This window comes from Mauremys mutica, chromosome 1 (assembly GCF_020497125.1).
Source record: "Mauremys mutica isolate MM-2020 ecotype Southern chromosome 1, ASM2049712v1, whole genome shotgun sequence".
In the NCBI taxonomy this organism is placed as follows: domain Eukaryota; kingdom Metazoa; phylum Chordata; order Testudines; family Geoemydidae; genus Mauremys; species Mauremys mutica.
In genome coordinates this window covers 68409390-68427977 of record NC_059072.1, presented here as the reverse complement: position 1 = coordinate 68427977, position 18588 = coordinate 68409390, and the positions used below count along the sequence as shown (strand labels likewise).

General features: G+C 42.3%; 1 protein-coding gene and 1 long non-coding RNA gene across 3 annotated transcripts in view; one reads left to right on the top strand and one right to left on the bottom strand.

Moving 5' to 3' along the window:
- The window catches only part of TRHDE (thyrotropin releasing hormone degrading enzyme), a 310994-nt gene extending 301359 nt beyond the window's left edge, over positions 1-9635 (bottom strand). Inside the window, exons 1-2 of the mRNA XM_045006363.1 lie at positions 8851-9635; positions 1549-1822 (exon numbers count right to left, since the gene is read on the bottom strand). Of these exons, the coding sequence (XP_044862298.1) occupies positions 1549-1822; positions 8851-9635 (1059 nt within the window). The remainder of the gene's footprint in view (positions 1-1548; positions 1823-8850) is intronic.
- LOC123364331 lies at positions 8773-17205 on the top strand. 2 transcript variants are annotated; one of them, XR_006577075.1, is made up of 3 exons: positions 8773-9144; positions 15605-15812; positions 16094-17205. It is a non-coding gene; the product is annotated as an uncharacterized LOC123364331 (long non-coding RNA). The 2 variants fall into 2 exon arrangements; XR_006577073.1 differs by lacking the exon at positions 8773-9144 and adding an exon at positions 10218-10375.
- The last annotated feature ends 1383 nt before the right edge of the window (positions 17206-18588 follow it).

The window sequence follows — 18588 nt, the reverse complement described above, 5'->3', positions numbered from 1 at the left end:
GGTGCAGTATAAATGACGAGCGCAAGAGAAAAAACATTGAACAGGTGGAACCATCCTCTGGGCTGAGAGAGTATCTCAGCATACCTGGCTATTCAGTCCTTGTCCTCTCTGCTGGGACTGCCAACAAGGGTGCTGTAGCGAGGAGGCATGGCCTCCCGCAGACGCGGAGGGAATGCTGCAAGCCATCTGTTGGGTGGAACCAGGAAGGCCACGCACCACATACTGGAAGCAGAGGGGTGGAACAGGAAGGGTAAGTATAAAAGGCTGGCCGAGCAGCTCATTGAGGAGGGAGCTGCCGAAGGAGACACATGCTTCTTCCCTGCTGCTGGAGTGGGACACCAAGGAGAACCATTGCTGCCCCAGAGACCAGCATGAGCTTCCAGGGAGCCCTGTCACTCCCGAACCTGAGGAACTGCTGCTGCTACCCTTGGCAGTGTATTCCAGGGAGACTGAGGATGACCCCTGGACACAAGTACACCCAAAGGGAAGAACAGGAAGCGGCCCAGGGAAACCAAGCAACAGTCTGGTCGAGAGCTGTCCTGATACAGGGTCAGCGTGTTGTGGGAGGATCCCCACTAACCCAGTGGTGGATCACTCCGCCACTGTTAGGGCCTTGGGTTGGGATGTGGGGGAGTTGGGCAGGCCCATGTCCCCCCCTGCCATGCCATCCTTGGGGTGGCAGTACTCCCCTTCCTCAGGCCTCCCGACCTGAGCCCCATAGACTGTGAGTGGCGCTCACCCCCCAATCTAGCCCTCTTTTTTAAACGCTGAATCTATTTTTGTTATGCAGATTAGTTTGGCAAGAGTGAACAATTTTTCTGCAAATCCAACAGAAAATCTAAATTGACAGTATTTTGAAATCGATTTAGCTGACAGAATTTCTCATGTATATTTTGGCTTGTGATACAATTCTGCTGTACTTGATATTTGTAAACAAAAACAAAACTGACTTAAAGGATTTTTTTTTTAAAAAGGCAGCAGCTCAAGCAACCGTGTCATAATCAGAAATCACAACTCTCGGAACTGTTTCCTTCAACCTGAGACTCCAAGTGAGGCATGCAGGAAAAGTCACGCTTCTAAGCAAGAGATCTAAGCAGGAAAGTGCATTTCCACAACTTTGTGTCCGCGAACAGCATACCAAACTATGCATCAGTACTGAAGGATGGTCATTGGAACTACATCAGTATTATTGCACACTGTCTGTACATTGCTCAATGATTGTTAAATTGAAAAGGCCAGAGAAAAGTTCAAAAAGAAAACTTCAGAAAAAAAATTAAGCCTAAATACAGTAATGTGCTTACAGGTTTAAGTCTTCTCAGGAAACTTGTCCTGGTGAGGTAGCATATTCTGAAATGTATCAGACATGCCAAAACATCAGGAAAAGCTAAAAACAGAGCAAAGGCTCATCATTCTGAAATAAACAAGAAACTTTATAAGTGTTAAATAAGCAAGTACTCTAAGCACTGCTGGTATCATGTTTCCTTACAAAAAGAAAGAATTTTCTAAAAACAATGCAGAACCCAAAGGTGTAGCATTAAATATACTTACTACAACCCCATTCTTAGTGGTAGTCTCCCGGTATGTAAAGTTGCACACTGCCCAGGCCAGGTAATACGTGGACATGAGAGGGGTCTGCGAAAAGTGATCCGTAACCCATCCATCTTCTTCAAAAACAGAAGTTTCCACTGGCATATTGGACAAAGATAAATAGGTTGCTTGATGCTTGATGCTGATTTTGAAAGTGGCCTTGTAGATGGGCTCATCAAAGCAAGGAAAGGCTTTTCTGGCATGAGTAGGAGAAAACTGGGTAACACCAAGAAATCTGGAACACAAACAAAAAGTAAAAAAAAAAGACATTACTGACTTATTATGTGCAGCGCTTGAGTCATGGACATATTACATGATATTGCTAGAATATGGTAGTTTACCAAAATAAACACAACTAAACTCTTAGCAGCAGCAAAGCACAATCCATGTACTACATACTTCTAATCCTAATAGCTCTGCTTTGATGTAGTTGTTCTTGGCATAAATTCTCTCCACATGTTCTATAATGCAATCCATGTAATATAATGAGACACAAATTTGCTAGAAACAACTTTACAGACATCACACTGATATTCAGTAAAATACTCTCCCTTCTGTTTTTACTTTGTGTTCTGCCACCAGAGTTTTGTTCAGCAATATATGAAAAATGTAACCAATATTGGTTTGCAATGTAAAACAAATAAGCACGGTCTTCAGTTAAATCTAGGATTTAATGACCGTCAGGGATCTCACTGTGGTTTCAAATACTGATAAGAAAACTGCCTTTCTTTGGACATAATAATATATGTTCACTTAGCAGACCCCAGAGGATCATTATTTTCCACTGCTGATTATTTGTGTATTAATTGCGTGTAGCTCTCTGAATCACACAACAATCTATTAGTGTTGTAACTACAGAAGTCCAATCAGACGCATTCTGTTTATGTGGGCTTTGCAAGTTTACATACCTAAGCAAGCAATTCAACCTCTACAAGTAAGGATGTTTTTCAGTCTTTTCCCAATAAATTTAATGAAAGAAAAACAATCAACTTAAGAGGTGACAGATGATCTCTTAGAAATATCTTAAAGAATAAAAGGCATTTGAAATATGCTGTACACGAGACCTATACATTTTAATAATGCCACACATACAAGTGTCTTTTCTTTGAAACTGTATAGACTTAGATCCCGATCCTGCAAAGGGACACTTGTGCACAGACCCTTACACCTACATTCAGGGAAAAATCCACCAATGTTGGTCTCTTTGAAGGAACAGAACCTACGTTTACATTTTCAGGGTATGCTTTATATTTTACATGTATGGATTATGAGTGGAATGGCAGTATGGTGTCATGGCATGTCAAATAGTAATATGAATATTGACTGGTTATGTGATTTTAAAGACAGGACATATGTGGCTGGTTTGAATGCTAACAGTTCCTTAACTAGTCATTTTCCGGATTTTTAAAGAATGTGTTGATGGGAAATGCCCTTGAGAAATCTTAACAATAAGGTAAGAGGTTTTTGTGGTGGATATCTATTTGATCCAATAAAGACAGTGGAAAGCCCTTGTAATCTTTTCAACTTAAAATAGAGTAGTATTCTACAACATGATTTTCTGTAATTCTGATGGAGCAAAAATAAGATAAGTACCTTAAAAATTAAAATGTGTATTTACTGACTGAGCTTTTTCACCTTTTGGTTTAGAGCATTTATAAGAACAACACAGAATTAAGTTATTGGCAATTTTATGACACTTTTTTCTTACCATAATAGTATTAAGCTTAATATGTTACTTTTCAAATAAACAAATATGCAGTCATGTAAAATATGTTTCACAATGAGATTATGACCGATTTTCATAACAGCTAATCTTGTAAAAGGTTGGCACCTCTTATGTCAGTCAGACTTTTGTTATCAGTCTTTCATCCAAAAATCAAAGTCTTATTTGGTTACAAATTACTGAATATTTTGGAAGGAGTTCACTGTATTGTGGCTTTCTCATCTCATTGTTAATGAGGGGTTAGTAAATCCAGATTTATGCATAAATTAGCCAAATATTGGGTTAAGTGTTTCTCTCAGTTACACCAATAATAACCCAGATAAACTCTATTGACTTCAGTTGCATTACTCTGGATTTACATCACCTTAACAGAGCAGAATTTGTCCAATAAAGAAATTTACTTTGCCTCATTTAGTCCACTTGCTTAAAATGGGCCTGATTCTGAATTCTTTTAACACCTACAATACTCAAGAAAGTCAAAAGGAACTTTGAGTTAACATGGAAGGCAGGACTTGAGCTCGTTGTTAGTAAAGCTAGGACTAATGAACTTTCTTCTCTAATTAACAATTTTAATGAGCTCAGACCCATGGGTAAATGCAAACTCAGGGAATTTTACACTCATTCCGATGATGTCTAAATGAGGAAACACTGTTTCAACAGACTAGCATCTAAAGAATGTTGAGAGTGTATCAATTAAATCTTTAAGGGAATGGAAAATCTCTTAGTCTAATAAAAAATACTGATAAATTCTGTATCGTGTTTTTTTTTAAATAGCAAGATGTGCATTACTGTATATTTCATTACATTCAATACACTATTGTAAATATGCCAAACTTTACCAATAATAATAAAACAATACATGCATTTAAAAGGTGCCCATCACCACAGGATCTGGACTCCTATGTTATACTAGAAAAAAACAGTTGAAATTTCTCTGATCCCTGAAGATTAAACTGAATATGTATACAAGACAATGTATACATTTTCTCCTAAAGAACAAAGAAATGACATAAACATACAGAATTTCTCTAGCGTACAGAGATCATAGAATAGCTCGGATGTTTTGCCACCTCTCTCTCTACATACCTTCCTTGGGCACTGACATTTTTATCTTATAATTCCCAGAAATATCACCATCAAAAGTTATACTTCCAGGAATGAAAGCTTGTCTATTCAGCATCCCCATGACAGTAATTTGCAGGTATTTTAATTCCATCTCATCTATTAAAGGGAAGACATGCGTTTCCTCAACAACTCGTCTATTTTGACATCTTGGTTGCTATAAGAAAGAGGAATCAATGTGTTTGTTTTGTCTGAAAGTGGTAAGGAATTGATTTCATTTCATTTATGCAGAAGTTAAATAATCACCTCAGTAGTTATAACATTCTGCAGAAACTATGCATTAATGTTTGTTGCATACTGCCAATAAATTACAGTGCATGATTGAAATGATACAAAAATATTTTTGTATCATTTCACTTTCATTTTAGCATTGTATTAAAGGTACAATAACTTCAGTGAGAAAGTTAACATTTTCATAGTACTGCCAATATTTCTGACTGATTTACCGCTTTCATCTGTGGACTCAAAAAGTAAGTGTACTGACTTCCTCCTCTATCTAACGGGGGGGGAGGGGGGGGCAAAAAAAACCAAAACAGTAAAACCATCTACAAAAGCCTCGTTGTGCTTGTGAAGTCGCACAGTTAACCAGAGCGATTCCCCTCACATACATGAGTGAAAAATTATGTCTACAGTCCTTTTACAACAACCACTACTCCAATGAGGTTGCTATACTTTTCAATCAAATATAAGGATGTCAAAAAGTTCATGCAAAGGTCTACTGGAACATCAAGATCCCATATAACTTAAGAGAAGCTATGTTATCATATGCTATAGCAGAAATTGGTCTAACTTTTAGACTTATGAAACAGCTATACATATTTCGTTTGAAAAGCAGGTTATTAATCAAAAAGCAAATTACTACTTTGCATGAACACATTTTGAACAGACACCCCATTGTTTAGAATATATATATATATATATATATATATATATATATATATATATATATATATATATATATAACAGTGAGTCATTAAGCTTGTGACATTTCAAAAAGAAATGCAGTACTTCTATTAAACACCTGAAATTATAACAAGTTTTGGTTACAGTTTTAAAATACATATTCTATTAAACCAAACACAAATGATCAGGGTCCTAAACTGCTATAAATAATCATCATTTCATTTACTTCAGTGGCATCATAGTACTTTCCACAAGCTGAGAATCTGGCCCAATATAATTAGGTCAATGAAGTGTATTTACAGTAGAGAATGATTCATGATCTGAATTATCATGCTATGAGAGTAGAGTACTATATATTATATAATTGTGTGTCAAACTATCTTGCTTCTAACAAACATTTGACTGTAAATACTTGATCATACTTGGTGCAAAAGTATTATAACTGTGCTACAATTACTCTTTTGAAATATTATATTGTATATTTAAGTTTCCTTTAATTATTTTCAACAAAGCTAAAATGTTCAGAAGTGAGATAATTATGTGAACTTTGTCTTTTTCATTTATTTATGTAATAAAGTGAATTCCTTTTCAACATTTCATTTTGTTATAGAACCAAAGATTCTGAACAAACTAGAAGAACGCTGATTACTTCAGCCACAGTCCTTAATCAGGTAAGAGGCGGAATCCTTTTCTACAACTGAGCTCTGCAAAAATGCCATTTTACTTTGGTTTGATGACAAATCACACAATTGTAACGCTAACCCGCCCTAGGATTCTAACATCAGTCCGTTTAAAATGATCAGCAACAAAAGCAAGTTTTAATAAGGGGAATGTTGACATAATTGAATTGGGGGGCTTCTTTTTCTGTCTTCCTTACTTTTTTGGCCTACTATCCCCTCATGTAAACTCTTTGCTCAGCAGGCAATATCAAAGAAAATATTATGTTTAGAGAGAGCGAATCTGTAACTAAGGTTTTCAATGACATACAGCTTAAAAATAAATAAATTCTGGGAGCCCGGTAACGTAACTATCAGGAAGTCAGTCCCGCTTTCTTTATTACTTAGATTGTATTATCTTTGGGGTAGGGACCCTCTTTTTGTTCTGTTTTTGCAGCGCCAACCACAACAAGGTCCTAATTGATGACCAGGGCTACTAGGAACTACAGCAATAAAATAAATAATAACAATAAAACATCTATTGTTATGCGAAAACAGCTTCCACTCTCAATAACATTGGTAGCCATGTCTATAGAGCCGTGTGCAGCTACAAAATTTGTATCTGCAGCCGATCCGCGATCCACAAACATGGTCCGCAGATATAAATCAGATATTTGCTGATTTGCAGGGCTCTATGTAGCTATGCCAGCATAAACCCTCAGTGTAGACACAGCCTATGCTGACAGATGTGTTTTTTCCACTGGTGTAGGAACACCTCCCTGAGTAATGGTAGCTAGGGTGATGGAAGCATTCTTCTGTGTACACTGGGGGTTAGGTCAACATAGCTACATCGCTCAGGGGTGTAGATTTTTCATACCCCTGACAGACTTAGCCATGTAAACCAAACTTTTAAGCATAGACTAGAACCAAATATGCAGTAACTCAGCTGAAGTGAACAGAGTAAAGTGACAGCCTAATCAGGCCCTAAAAGATTGCTTCAAGCTTTCTGAATAAAATGCAAATCACAGAAGTAACAACAGTACAAACTTAAGTCCTATTGTAATGCACAAAATGCTATTTTTAAAAAATAGGTAAGGAGGCTCTGTTATATAAACATATTTTACTTTGGTACCGAAAGAATTTATTAAACAGACCTATTTTCTACAGGTGAGCTTTCTATTATGTTTTACTTGATGATGCAATTGAAAGATTATTCTTTCAACTTGTCCAATCCCTAGCCGTGCAAAGACACTTCTTATATGTTGGAAGTGATGCACAGTTGTTTTCATAATAAAGGAATAACTATATAAAGATGCATTTTAATCATCTATGCTATACCTACTAGAGTGTTTAGCTGTAAGCATACAGACTGAATGTTTCATTCAGCTTAAAATATGATTAAACTAACATGATAATATACCCAGCAAGTAGTTCACTCTTGTCATGTAAGCACTATTGAGTAAATAGCCTGCATTTTATTAGGATAAAACTGCTTTGGAAACCTATCTGAATGATAAAACTTACATTCTCTCCCAGAATATATTATGATAGAGTAGGCTGGCTGAATCAGTGAAACTTCCCTTGGAAGTGTCTCAGTGATATCCTGATTTAGAAAAATCTTAAAAAAAAAAAAAAGTCTCCCTTCTCTTGTTTTTGCGTTTTCTCTGTCATCCCTTTGCCGATTTTCCTAATTATTCCTTTCCTTAATTTTAAGATCAGAGCACCGATTATGAGTACCCTCAGCTCCCCTGGACATCACTGGGAAATATAAGGTGAAAAAATGGTAATTCCTACTTCCACAGGAGCTGCAAACACTCAGCATCTCTCCCTAGGAGTTGCTGAACAAATTATATGTAGAGGGACCATTCCCAAAAGAGGGGGGAAGACCAGCACAGCTGTAACACAAAAAAGCCTGAGCTTGCAGTCCTTACTCAGCCAGAACTGCCAGTGGCTCAATGGGAATTTAGCCTGAGTACGGTGCAGGACTGGCTCTCTGGAAATATAACCACCTTTACTTCCTAACAGAAGCATGCAAAGGTCTCTGGTATGCTATTTATTCACTCTCACTTCTCCTTACTGGGAATCAGCAAGCTACAGGGCACGGGGACCATAGCATGAAAGTCAGTCATCGGATTAAAATGAATCCCTGCTCGGTGCTCTAGATAATGGTCACGTCACAGCAGACCTCCTCTCTCAACTGCATCTCCTAATCAAAGCATCTAAAGGGTAGAAATGTCAGTGGCAAGATCTACAGCATGAAAAGAACTGCATACACTTGAGAACGCGACTCAGACCTGTCTCGTACAAGGTCCTAGCGCCGAGCCGAGCTCCCTCTTCTTTAAGTGGAAAGTTAGTAACGATTTTTCTGTCACGTTTTGGTTACGTCTAACCTCAGGGATCCTGCCCCGGCCACGGACGGGCTTCTCGAGGACAACGGGCGATGGGGAGCTGACTGATGCATTTCACTCCCACGACAGCGCTTGCAGAAGTTAACTGTAATTTGGCACTACCTTGAACATTTAACGTAACACCCCCGGCGCTTTCAAAGAGGAGTTCCTGGCAAACTCCTTGCCCCACTAGCGGTGCTTTATTAAGGGTGTGGTCCCTAGAGACTGTTTTTATAGTCATGTTAATTCCATGTTTAGAAATAGGAGACTGAGGCTAAAGGGGAGGGTGACACCGGTAGCTGCCCATCATGGGTCCTGGGGTGTCCCCTGAGACTGCAGACTATGAGACTGAGGATAACAGGGTACCTATCACCTGGGGCGTTCATAGTTAGGGGAGCCCTTTGCCCTCTCCCCGAGATGGAAGCACCTGCCGGTGATGGGGCGGGTCACGTTTCTGGGGGAGTAGCCGTACCTTCTCTCCCCGTGGAGCACATAGGAGCTGCGGAAGAAGCCCAGCAGCTCGTTCTCGATCAGGGCGCTGTAGATGATCTTGAGGTTGTAACTTCTCTGCGCTTCCAGGCTGCGGTTGAGGACCACCACGAAGACTTGGTTCTGCGGGTAGAGGAAGAAGCTGGAGACGCGCACGGCGCCGGAGAGCTTGTCCTCGGCTACCTGGACGGCCTCGATGTGCACGCGGTGGGCGTGGAGCACGATGTAGCGGCTGGCGTTCAGGCACTCGATCTGCACGTTCACCTCCCCGCAGAAGGTGAAGTTCTCCATGAAGGCGCTGAGCATCAGGTTGTAGTGCAGGGGTCTCAGGTGCCGGGGCAAGCGCAACTGGGTCCAGGGCGGCGGCTGCCGTCGCCGCTGCCACTCCTCCTCCTCGCCCGGCGCCTCCTCCTGGCGGCCGGGAGGCTCCCCAGCGTCGTGGTTGAGCCGGGCAGCCCCGGGGAGGCTCCCGTTGCCGCTCGCCCGGGCCGGGCTGTCTGCGGCGGCCGCCGTGCTGCACTCCTCGAAGCGCACGCTGAGCAGCACCGCGATCATGGTCACCACCAGCAGCGCCAGGATGGAGATGGCGAAGCCCAGCACCAGACGCTTGTGCACCGTGATGTGCCGCTCCGTGGTGCGGGGTCTCACCCCCACCGCGTCCGCCCACTGGCCCGAGAGCCCCCTGCTGCCGTTCCGCAGGGCGGCGTCCTCCTCGATCATCATGGGGGTGAAGGACGCGCTCTTCTCCCGCTTCTCGTCCAGGGCCATCACAGCAGCGCCTCCCCCGGCTCCTCCCGCGGGGCCGCCGCCCCGCTGTGGGGCCACGCAGGCATGGGAGGCAGCGGGGAGCCGGGACCGGGGGGAGGAACTGCCCGCCGGCGCTGCTGCTCCTCCTCCGGCTGTCACTTTCCGAAGAGCCACATCACACCTCTGGGAGCAGCCCCGGCCGGGGAAAGGCTCCTCTCCGGCCCCAGGAGGGCAGGGGGAGCCCCGGCCGCGGGGCCGAGCGGGGCGGGCTGGCTCCGTGGGGCTGGGCGCAGCAGAGCACAACTTGGGCTCCTCTTCGGGGCGCTGCTGGGCACTTCAGCACATGCTGCCGAGTGCGACTCAGCGCGCGGGGAGGGGAGGGGAGAGGCGGGGGAGGCTCCCGCTCCCTCCCTCCGCCGCCGCTCGCGAGAAACTCCCCTCCCGCTCAGCGCCCGCAGCCGCCCGTCCGCCGCCTCCCGCCGCTGCTGGGCTGGCTGCCCGGCGCCATGCGTGCGCCCCGCACCGCGCTGCCACACGGGTGGGGTGGGGGGTGCCTGCCTGCCTCGCTCGGCGCTGGCTCCCAGGCACCTGCCGGCGGCCCAGGCTCCCCTGCTGGCTCAGCTCCGCCTTGCCCTCCTCGCCAGCCCCTGGCAGCGCCTGGGGGCTTTGGGACCGGACAGCGGCTCTGCCTCCCTCCCGCCCGCGGCGCGGCGGTGAGTCTCAAGTGCGGGGCTCGCTCTGCAAAGTCGCCTTTCCTGCAGGTACAGCGCTTCCCCGCTTGGGTTGCATGGGGGTGGGGGTGGGGGGGATAAATGCACCCGCCTCACCCCACTGGCAGCTGTTACCACGGCTGCTGTCAGTGACTGAGGGGGAGAAAAGTAAGAGGGGGGAGTGCGTGCCTGCGCTGGGGGTGCGGGAGAGCCCGGTTTAGCGGGCTTCCTCCGGCCCCGGCTCAGGGGAGGTCGCTGAGCTGCTTGCAAGAAGCGCCGTGAATCGCTTCTGTGGCAGGAGCCTCCACCATCCCCGGCTCCGCTCCCCGCCCGTGACTCAGCCTGTGTTTAACTAGTTTCAATATATATTTGCTGCTGGAGGGAGAGGGAGGCCGCCCGGCTGATAAACACCCCCTGGCACAGGCAGAGCCTGTGATGATGAGATGTGGCGTGTGTCAGATTACAAATCCTCCCAGGCACAGGATTTGCTGGGATTGTATGTGCGCGAATATATTCCACGCATAAATATGGAACACGCACCATGTATTTCATTTAGATCTGTTTCATAAAGAGTTGCTGAGTGCAACTTTGAAGGAAAATAGTTGTATCGTGCTAACCTAGGGGCTGAACCTAACAAACACTTAAGCAGGTGAGTAAGTTTACTCAGGTAAATATTCTTATTTAAACCAGTAGGATTATGCTGCTGAGTAAAATTATTCACATGTATTAGGGTTGGATGGAACCCCTAGGGAACAAAAGACTGGCATTGGAAGGCCCTGATCCTCAAAGGTGATATTCAAGCACCTAACTTAATATAAATACCTTAGAGGGCCTAAATCCTCAATTCAAGGAAAGTACTTCAGCATGTGCTTACATCCATCCTTATTCAAGACAGCACATAAGCACTCGCTGAAATTAAAACGTTCTTAAATCCCGTTTTTACTTCAGTTGGACTTAAGCATGTGCTTAAATGCTATCCTGAATAGGGATGCTTTCCAAACTCAGGGGCTAAAATATTTCTAGGGCCCGTACCTGCAAAATTCAGATGCAGATTTTGAACACACTGCCTCTGCTCCTCTCCTCAAAAGTATGTGTTATTTGGATCGGGCAGGTTGGTTCTGAACTTTATCAACATAAGACCTATCTCCAAAAGTCAGCTCCAACTCTGGATTTGTATTCCAGACACCCCTTTTCTCTTCACTCTGCATTGTTTGGGCAACTGTCTCTGTATTTCATAATCAAAGCTATTTAGGCCCCAATCCTGCAAAGAATTCCATATGTGTTAAACATTACATACTAAATTGATGCATCCGATGAAGTGGGTATTCACCCACGAAAGCTCATGATCCAATACATCTGTTAGTCTATAACAGGGGTAGGCAATGATTTTCAGTGGCACTCACACTGCCCAGGTCCTGGCCACCGGTCTGGGGAGCTCTGCATTTTAATTTAATTTTAAATGAAGCTTCTTAAACATTTTAAAAACCTTATTTACTTTACATACAACAATAGTTTAGTTATATATTATAGACTTATAGAAAGAGACCTTCTAAAAACGTTAAAATATATTACTGGCACGTGAAACCTTAGAGTCAATAAATGAAGACTCGGCGCAAAGCTGTAGGTTTAAAAATGTCAATTTATATACATTTCAATTTATATACTTCTGAAAGGTTGCTGACCCCGGTCTATAAGGTGCCACAGGACTCTTTGCTGCTTACACTAAATTGAGGGGCACTACTCACAGTACGTAAAGTTAAGAATGTGTGTAAGTCTTCATGGGATCAGGGCCATATTTTCTATCCTGCAATAATGGATGCAAAAAGTAACTTTTTAAAAATTACTTACACTTTTTAAAATATACAAGTAGGGCAAATTTTTTATACAGATAGGATGTCTGTGGAATGGGATATATTGGCCACTTTGCCTTCTGAAAGTGTGGCTGGTATGAACTTGTGCTAATCTACTACCTGCTTTAGAACTGCTGTTATATGGAATATAAATAGTTACCTGCTATCAGTCAAGCCAATCAGAATTTAGAAAAATTAAAAAAAAATAAAGACTCTATCTGGAATGATCAAAGCCCTAGTTTTTATTTTACAATGCAGTGTGTTACATTGTGTAATAGTACAAAATAGAATATAGAGTGGAATATGTACAAAAGTCACCTCTGAATTGTGGTTCTCTGTTCTAGTAGATCTGTCCTGAGTAAAATCTCAGTCTTAACTACAGTTCCTCCATATTAATTGCACTACTATCCAGCCACCTGTTAGGCAGAAAAACAACAATCCTTTTAGTGGCTGTAAATAGGTTTCATTATATGTTAACGTTATAAGTTTGAGACATAGTGGAAAACTGTTGCCCTGCGATTTGAAAAAAAGAACTGACACTGGGATATAAAACCCAAAGCTGTAGGTTTAAAAATGTCAATTTATATACGTTTCATTAAACCCTTTAAAATGGACACAAAAGAAGTGCCTGGGTGCTTTTAAGTGTTTTGTATGTGGGCTGTCAATAACAGGCAGCAGAGAGAAACACCATCTTCTGTACTATTTTTTCCTGCCATGTTTTCTAAGTTTACAGGTTTGTTCCCGTCAGCAGCTCAGAGAGACATTCAAGCAAAGTCTTGTTTTAAGGGTATAGGTAGTCTGAAATAGAACTGAATTTTTTTGCTGTATTTTATAAGTTGCAACTTTTTTTAAATAAAATACTATTTATGCAACTGAGAGCAGGGGAGGAGCTAAAATTTTATTGATGAACATTTTTGTGCAGGCTTCTCATAAAAGTAGCATGTTTGGTAGCTTAGACAGTTGGACAGTTTTTGGAAATCAATTCAATTATGCCAAATTTAGAGGAGAGTCTAAGGCAGCATAAGATGGCATAAGAGATTCTAGCTATTTTAGTATGGAATTTGTGTCTTCATGTCTGAGATTTTCAAAATCAACTATGGAATTCAGTCACATAACTCAGGTTTGAAAATTTCAGGCCCCCTAAAACAGTGTGGGTCAATAGAAAAGGTGATGTGTAAAGTAAGCCAGTAAGCAACTGTGGGTCTAATTCCTTCTAAGAAAGGCTATATGAGGTCTGGTCTACACTAGGGTGGGGGGGTCGAACTAAGGTACACAACTTCAGCTATGCGAATAGCGTAGCTGAAGTCGAACTACCTTAGTTCGAACTTCTTACCTGTCCAGACGCCGCAGGATCGAAGTCTGCGGCTCCCGCGTCGACTCCGCCACCGCCGTTCACGGTGGTGGAGTTCCGGAGTCGACGGGAGCGCGTTCGGAGTTCGAACTATCGCGTCAGACGCGATAGTTCGAACTCCGAGAAGTCGAACGCTACGCGTCGACCCGGCAGCTAAGTATAGACCTACCCTTAGTGTAAATAACAGGCAGAGTACAGGAAGAAGGTTTAAGTAGAAAGAGCTTAGACTCCTTTAGATTCACTTCTGATATTGGTCCAGTAACTCATGCAACACTCTAAGGGTCTTCAGTCTCCTCTCAGATCCTCACAAATCTAATATGTTGAATGACATATGTTAAAGCGGTTCTGCTAGCAGCTTCTGTGATATGCAATTGAGGTGCCTGAATTATACCATCATTCTAAAACCATACATTACCAGGTTATCCATTTTCCATGTTCATAACTGTGGCTCAGACAGGAGTATTTTTAGCCAAACTCATAAGTTGTTAATACCATCTGAAATTGGCAGATCTGTGGCTAATGTGTATATTACAGCACCTTCATGTAGAATAACATATGAGTCTACATAGATACATAGCCTACAGAAAGCTTTCTGTACAAATATTTGGCGAAGTCTTTGAATGTTCTCTTATCCACAGTGGTAAGTGTATGAATGCGTTTTATAGATAATGCCTCTGAAATTCACAGTCAGCTTGTCAGATGTCTCTGTGACATTGCTGGAAAAGATATCAGATCATGTCTCACTTCTGCAGCAAAATCCTTATAATGACTCTCAGTTGTTCAAAACTTCCCTTAGGCCATCAACATCTTGTATGCAATCACATTTATGAGCTATAGGATCAGATTTCAGTTACTTGTACAAAACAAGAGAACACATTGCACACCTTAACGAAATAAGTGTAGAGATGGTTCTCCCTAGACAACAAGTATGAGAAGAAACATGGATAAGCTTCAGATAATGCAATTACCAATTCACTAGGTTATATTGTGTCCAGTGACGAGGGACCCCAATAAAAATGGGGTATTTTTATGTTAAGGTTCCAGTGACACAAAATCAACACTCTGTATTCAAACTGGAGCTTTACAGTCTTAGCAGTAAGGCTCTGTAAATAAGCAACCTTATGGTATATCTTGCAGTTGGGTACAGTTTATTCATGGAACTGAACTTATCCAAACAGAAGATAAGTACATTATAACTTTCAGAAGACATGTAGAACTTTTTCTACTTTGAGGCCTGAGCGATCAATGCTTCATTCACTGGTGTACATAAAAGATTTACAAACAGATTTTGTCTGATCCCTGAACAAATCTGCAGGAGTGGCAGGGCTCAAGGACCCTCCCCCATTTGCCTTCTGTGCAGTGAATGGGGACAACTGCAGTCCTTGAACTCCTATAAGTAAGGACTACAGGGCTAGCCAGCCCAAAGTGACCAGGGAGGAGGCAGAGGTCCACCAATCCCTCCATTAGCTGAACCAGCCAGTTACAGAGGCAAGCACATATTGTACATTCGTAAGAAATAGGTATGCGAGGGGAAATGTGACCAAGAGACTATGCCACTGGCAATGCTTGGTCCCTTGTGTCTAAGGTACAATAAAGCTAAGGTTCATGAGGTACAATAAAGCTCTTAATTGATAGAAAGACTGCTAACATTTCTGTCATGAATACAGTAGTATGTAAATTTGATTTATAATGTATTTTAATTGCAAATTTATTTTTGGGAAATGTATTTGTTATACCTATAGTCGTTCATGCACTGAGAATCCCCCAACACCAACTTGCAGGTATGGATACCCTAGGGACTATACAGTATCTGGGGATAGCTCTCTGTTCATTTCCTGCACAGGGAGCTGTGGAGAGGGAGGCATTAAGAGCCTTTTTTGCCAGCTTTACAGCTTCTGGGGACAGCCCTCACAGCAGGGGAGGTTTCTGTTCCATTGGAGCTGCCAGAGTGGTGCAAAGGGAGTAGATTGGGGCAGAGGTACTACCCCTATGCAGTCATATTTTTTCACAAGACATTTTCAGTGACATTCCAGATTTAATATGTGATGCTGATAAATATACCTTCTGCTTTACTTTCAGGAGTTATTGCTAAGAAAAATATTGGGGGAACGCATTCCCACTAAAAATCCAAGCAGCCACAATGCTAGATTATAACAGAAAATGTCTCTCGGTGTCCACTTTAAATGTTAACTCCACGCACCCAAAGTCACAGTAGTGACCAATTCCTGCTCATGTGAATTATAGAAGTAATCCCATTTACTTCAGGGAGACCACCTACTTGACTAAGGTGAGTGAGATTTGGCACTAAGCAATATTTTATTTTGTTGTTTTGAAATAGGGATGACTAGATGACTATGTACAAGCACATCTTGGCTTAACTTTACTCTGCCACTTACAAAGTAACAAAAGTGGAAAGGTCACTGTGTTGTGTTATGTTTTAGATAAATACAGACCTACACAGTGACTAATTTGTAGTCATCATGGGACAAGCAGGATTAGTAGGTACTGCTCTGTTCCCTCTCTCCTTTCCTCTTATTTTCTTTTTCTTGTGTCTTTCCTTTCTTTCAGTTTCTTCTGGAGTTGCAAGGAACTCTATTTAAAATGCTGTCTAAGTAGTCCTCATATTGGGGTGTGTCTGAGAAGCCACGTATTGCCTATATTACTGCATGGGCACACAGATCTGGTCACTCACCCTCTGCTGATGTCTTATGATCAGGTAGGACATTGAAATTGAGGCATCAGAAGTATTATCACGTTGTACAGTTGACCTTAGTTCCTTTGCTCATTTCAGTCCTATTAAGCTAAAATGTCTTGCATTTTGGTCTTGTTAAAAGCCACATCTCCTGATCTGAAGTTTTTGGATGAAACACGCATCTACAGTATAATGTGAATCAATAATACTTCAATTATCCAGTCTCTGACTGTCTAGTCATGGACTGGTGACGGTCACATGGTCATCCACGATTAACCTGGCTGCACAAGTTCAGTAATAACTCTGAGGAGCTCTTAGATGCTTGAAATAAAGCCAAGCAGCGTGGTCATGGACACTCGGCTCTCTGAGCATATTATTGTTGTTGTTGTTATCCATATCAGATTGTGAAAATAAGTTATTTCCTCCATATGTTGTGTTTCACATCTATACATGTTTATTCAGCCTCCCAAAATTGATTATTCTCTCTTTCTATTATTCATTCATTTGTATTTATTTTCCCATTTAATTAGCTATCTAAGAAGATTAACCAAATATGTTTATCATCTAGTGGTGAGTTTTATTTAAAGCATATTTGGCTTGCTTACCATAAAGCTTATTTTAAACAAAGATTCTAAGATTTTTTTTAAACTGTGAGCCATTTGTTTTTCCTTTTTGTTTACACAAGTTCAATAATTGTTAGTTGTAATGTGCAAAGCATAGATATAACATAATGCTGTTTGTTTCTCTCAGTGAATAATTACACTTAAACCTAGTTAATCGTAATCAATTAGAAATAAGCAAGTTAGTCTTGGAGGACAGAGAGAGAAAATTTGTGGATATTTCATTCTGTTTTAGGAACACATGAATTGCCATGCCAAATTAGACTGGTGGTCCAGCTAGTGTAGCATTCTGTCTCAGAGCCCAGTCTGAGATGTTTCACAGGAAGGTGAAAGGAACCCCTACAGGTTTATATCTCTTATTATATATATATATATATATATATATATATATACACACACACACACACACACATATATACATACTATTTTTGTAACTGTGGATAATCTCATTATCTATATACATTTCTAATCTTTTTTCAAATGTATTAAACTCTTAGGTTCCCTACTATCTTGTAAGAATGTGTTCCATAGATTAATTGTGTGTTGTTTTTAAAAAAAAAATAAGTACCGTATATACTCGTTCATAAGCCGAATTTTTTTAGTAAAAAAGGGAAGCACCAGAGAAGGGGGTCGGCTTATGAACGGGTATAGAGAGGTAGAGGTGGGACACAGCCCCTCCCCCCAACAGAGGGAGCAAGGAGAGGCAGCACAGCCAGCAGAGACAGAAGGGAAGAGGGAGGGCCAAAGTCTCTCCGCTTCTGGCCATGCTGCTCTCCCCCCAGCCTCTGAAGCAGCTGCAGCTCCAGGGCTGGCAGGCTGCAGCCGTGCCGCTCGGACCCGCCCCCCAGAGCAGGCTGTGGCCGCGCCACCCAGCCCACCGGAGCATGCTGTGTCCGTGCCGCCTGGCCCACTGGAACATGCTGTGGCCACGCCGCCCGGTCTGGCCTGCCGGAGCAGGCTGCTGCCATGCTGCCCAGCCTGCCGGAGCAGCTCCAGCCAGGTCAGAGACATCCTTCCCTGGCCCTCTCCAGATAAGGTCGGAAGGTCCCGGGCTAGGGGTGGGGTCATGTAGGGGGTGGTCACAGGGGTTACTCCCCTGACTCCCAGCTTCTACCTCGCCAAAAAATTTCCCCACCAGTTGCTGTCCTGGCCCGTCAGGGTAAGCAGCTGGTGTGCCAGGACACTTTGTTTTATTAGGTTTACCTCCGTGCCTGCGGATGCTCAAGGTAAACAAACAATCTCAGTCCACCAGCAGCTTATCCTGATGGCCCAGGAGCCAAAGTTTGCTGACCCCTGAATTATAGGGTCGGCTTATGAACAGGTTATAAAAAAATTTCCATTTTTACTTATCCATCTTGGGGGGTCGGCTTATAAACAAACCAGCTTATGATCGAGTTGTATACAGTATTTCTTTTTATCAGTTTTAAATTTGCTGATTTTCAGGTTTTGACTATCGTATTTCTTTTGCTATTAAAGAGGGAAAATAAAAGCTTCTGATTTACCTTCTCTATACCATTCGCTGTTTTGTAGACTTCCATCATCTTCCTTCTTATTCATCTCTCTAAATTTAAAGAGTCCCAATCTTTTAAATCTCTTCCTATATGGAAGCATCTTCTCTTTAATCATTTTCATGGCCCATCTGAGCCTTCCTTCTGTGTCTGTTGAATCTGTTTTCCCACCACATCTGGTAGTAAAAATTTATGGACTCCTACAATTATTGTAATAACGCATTTTTATACAATTTGGGCTTC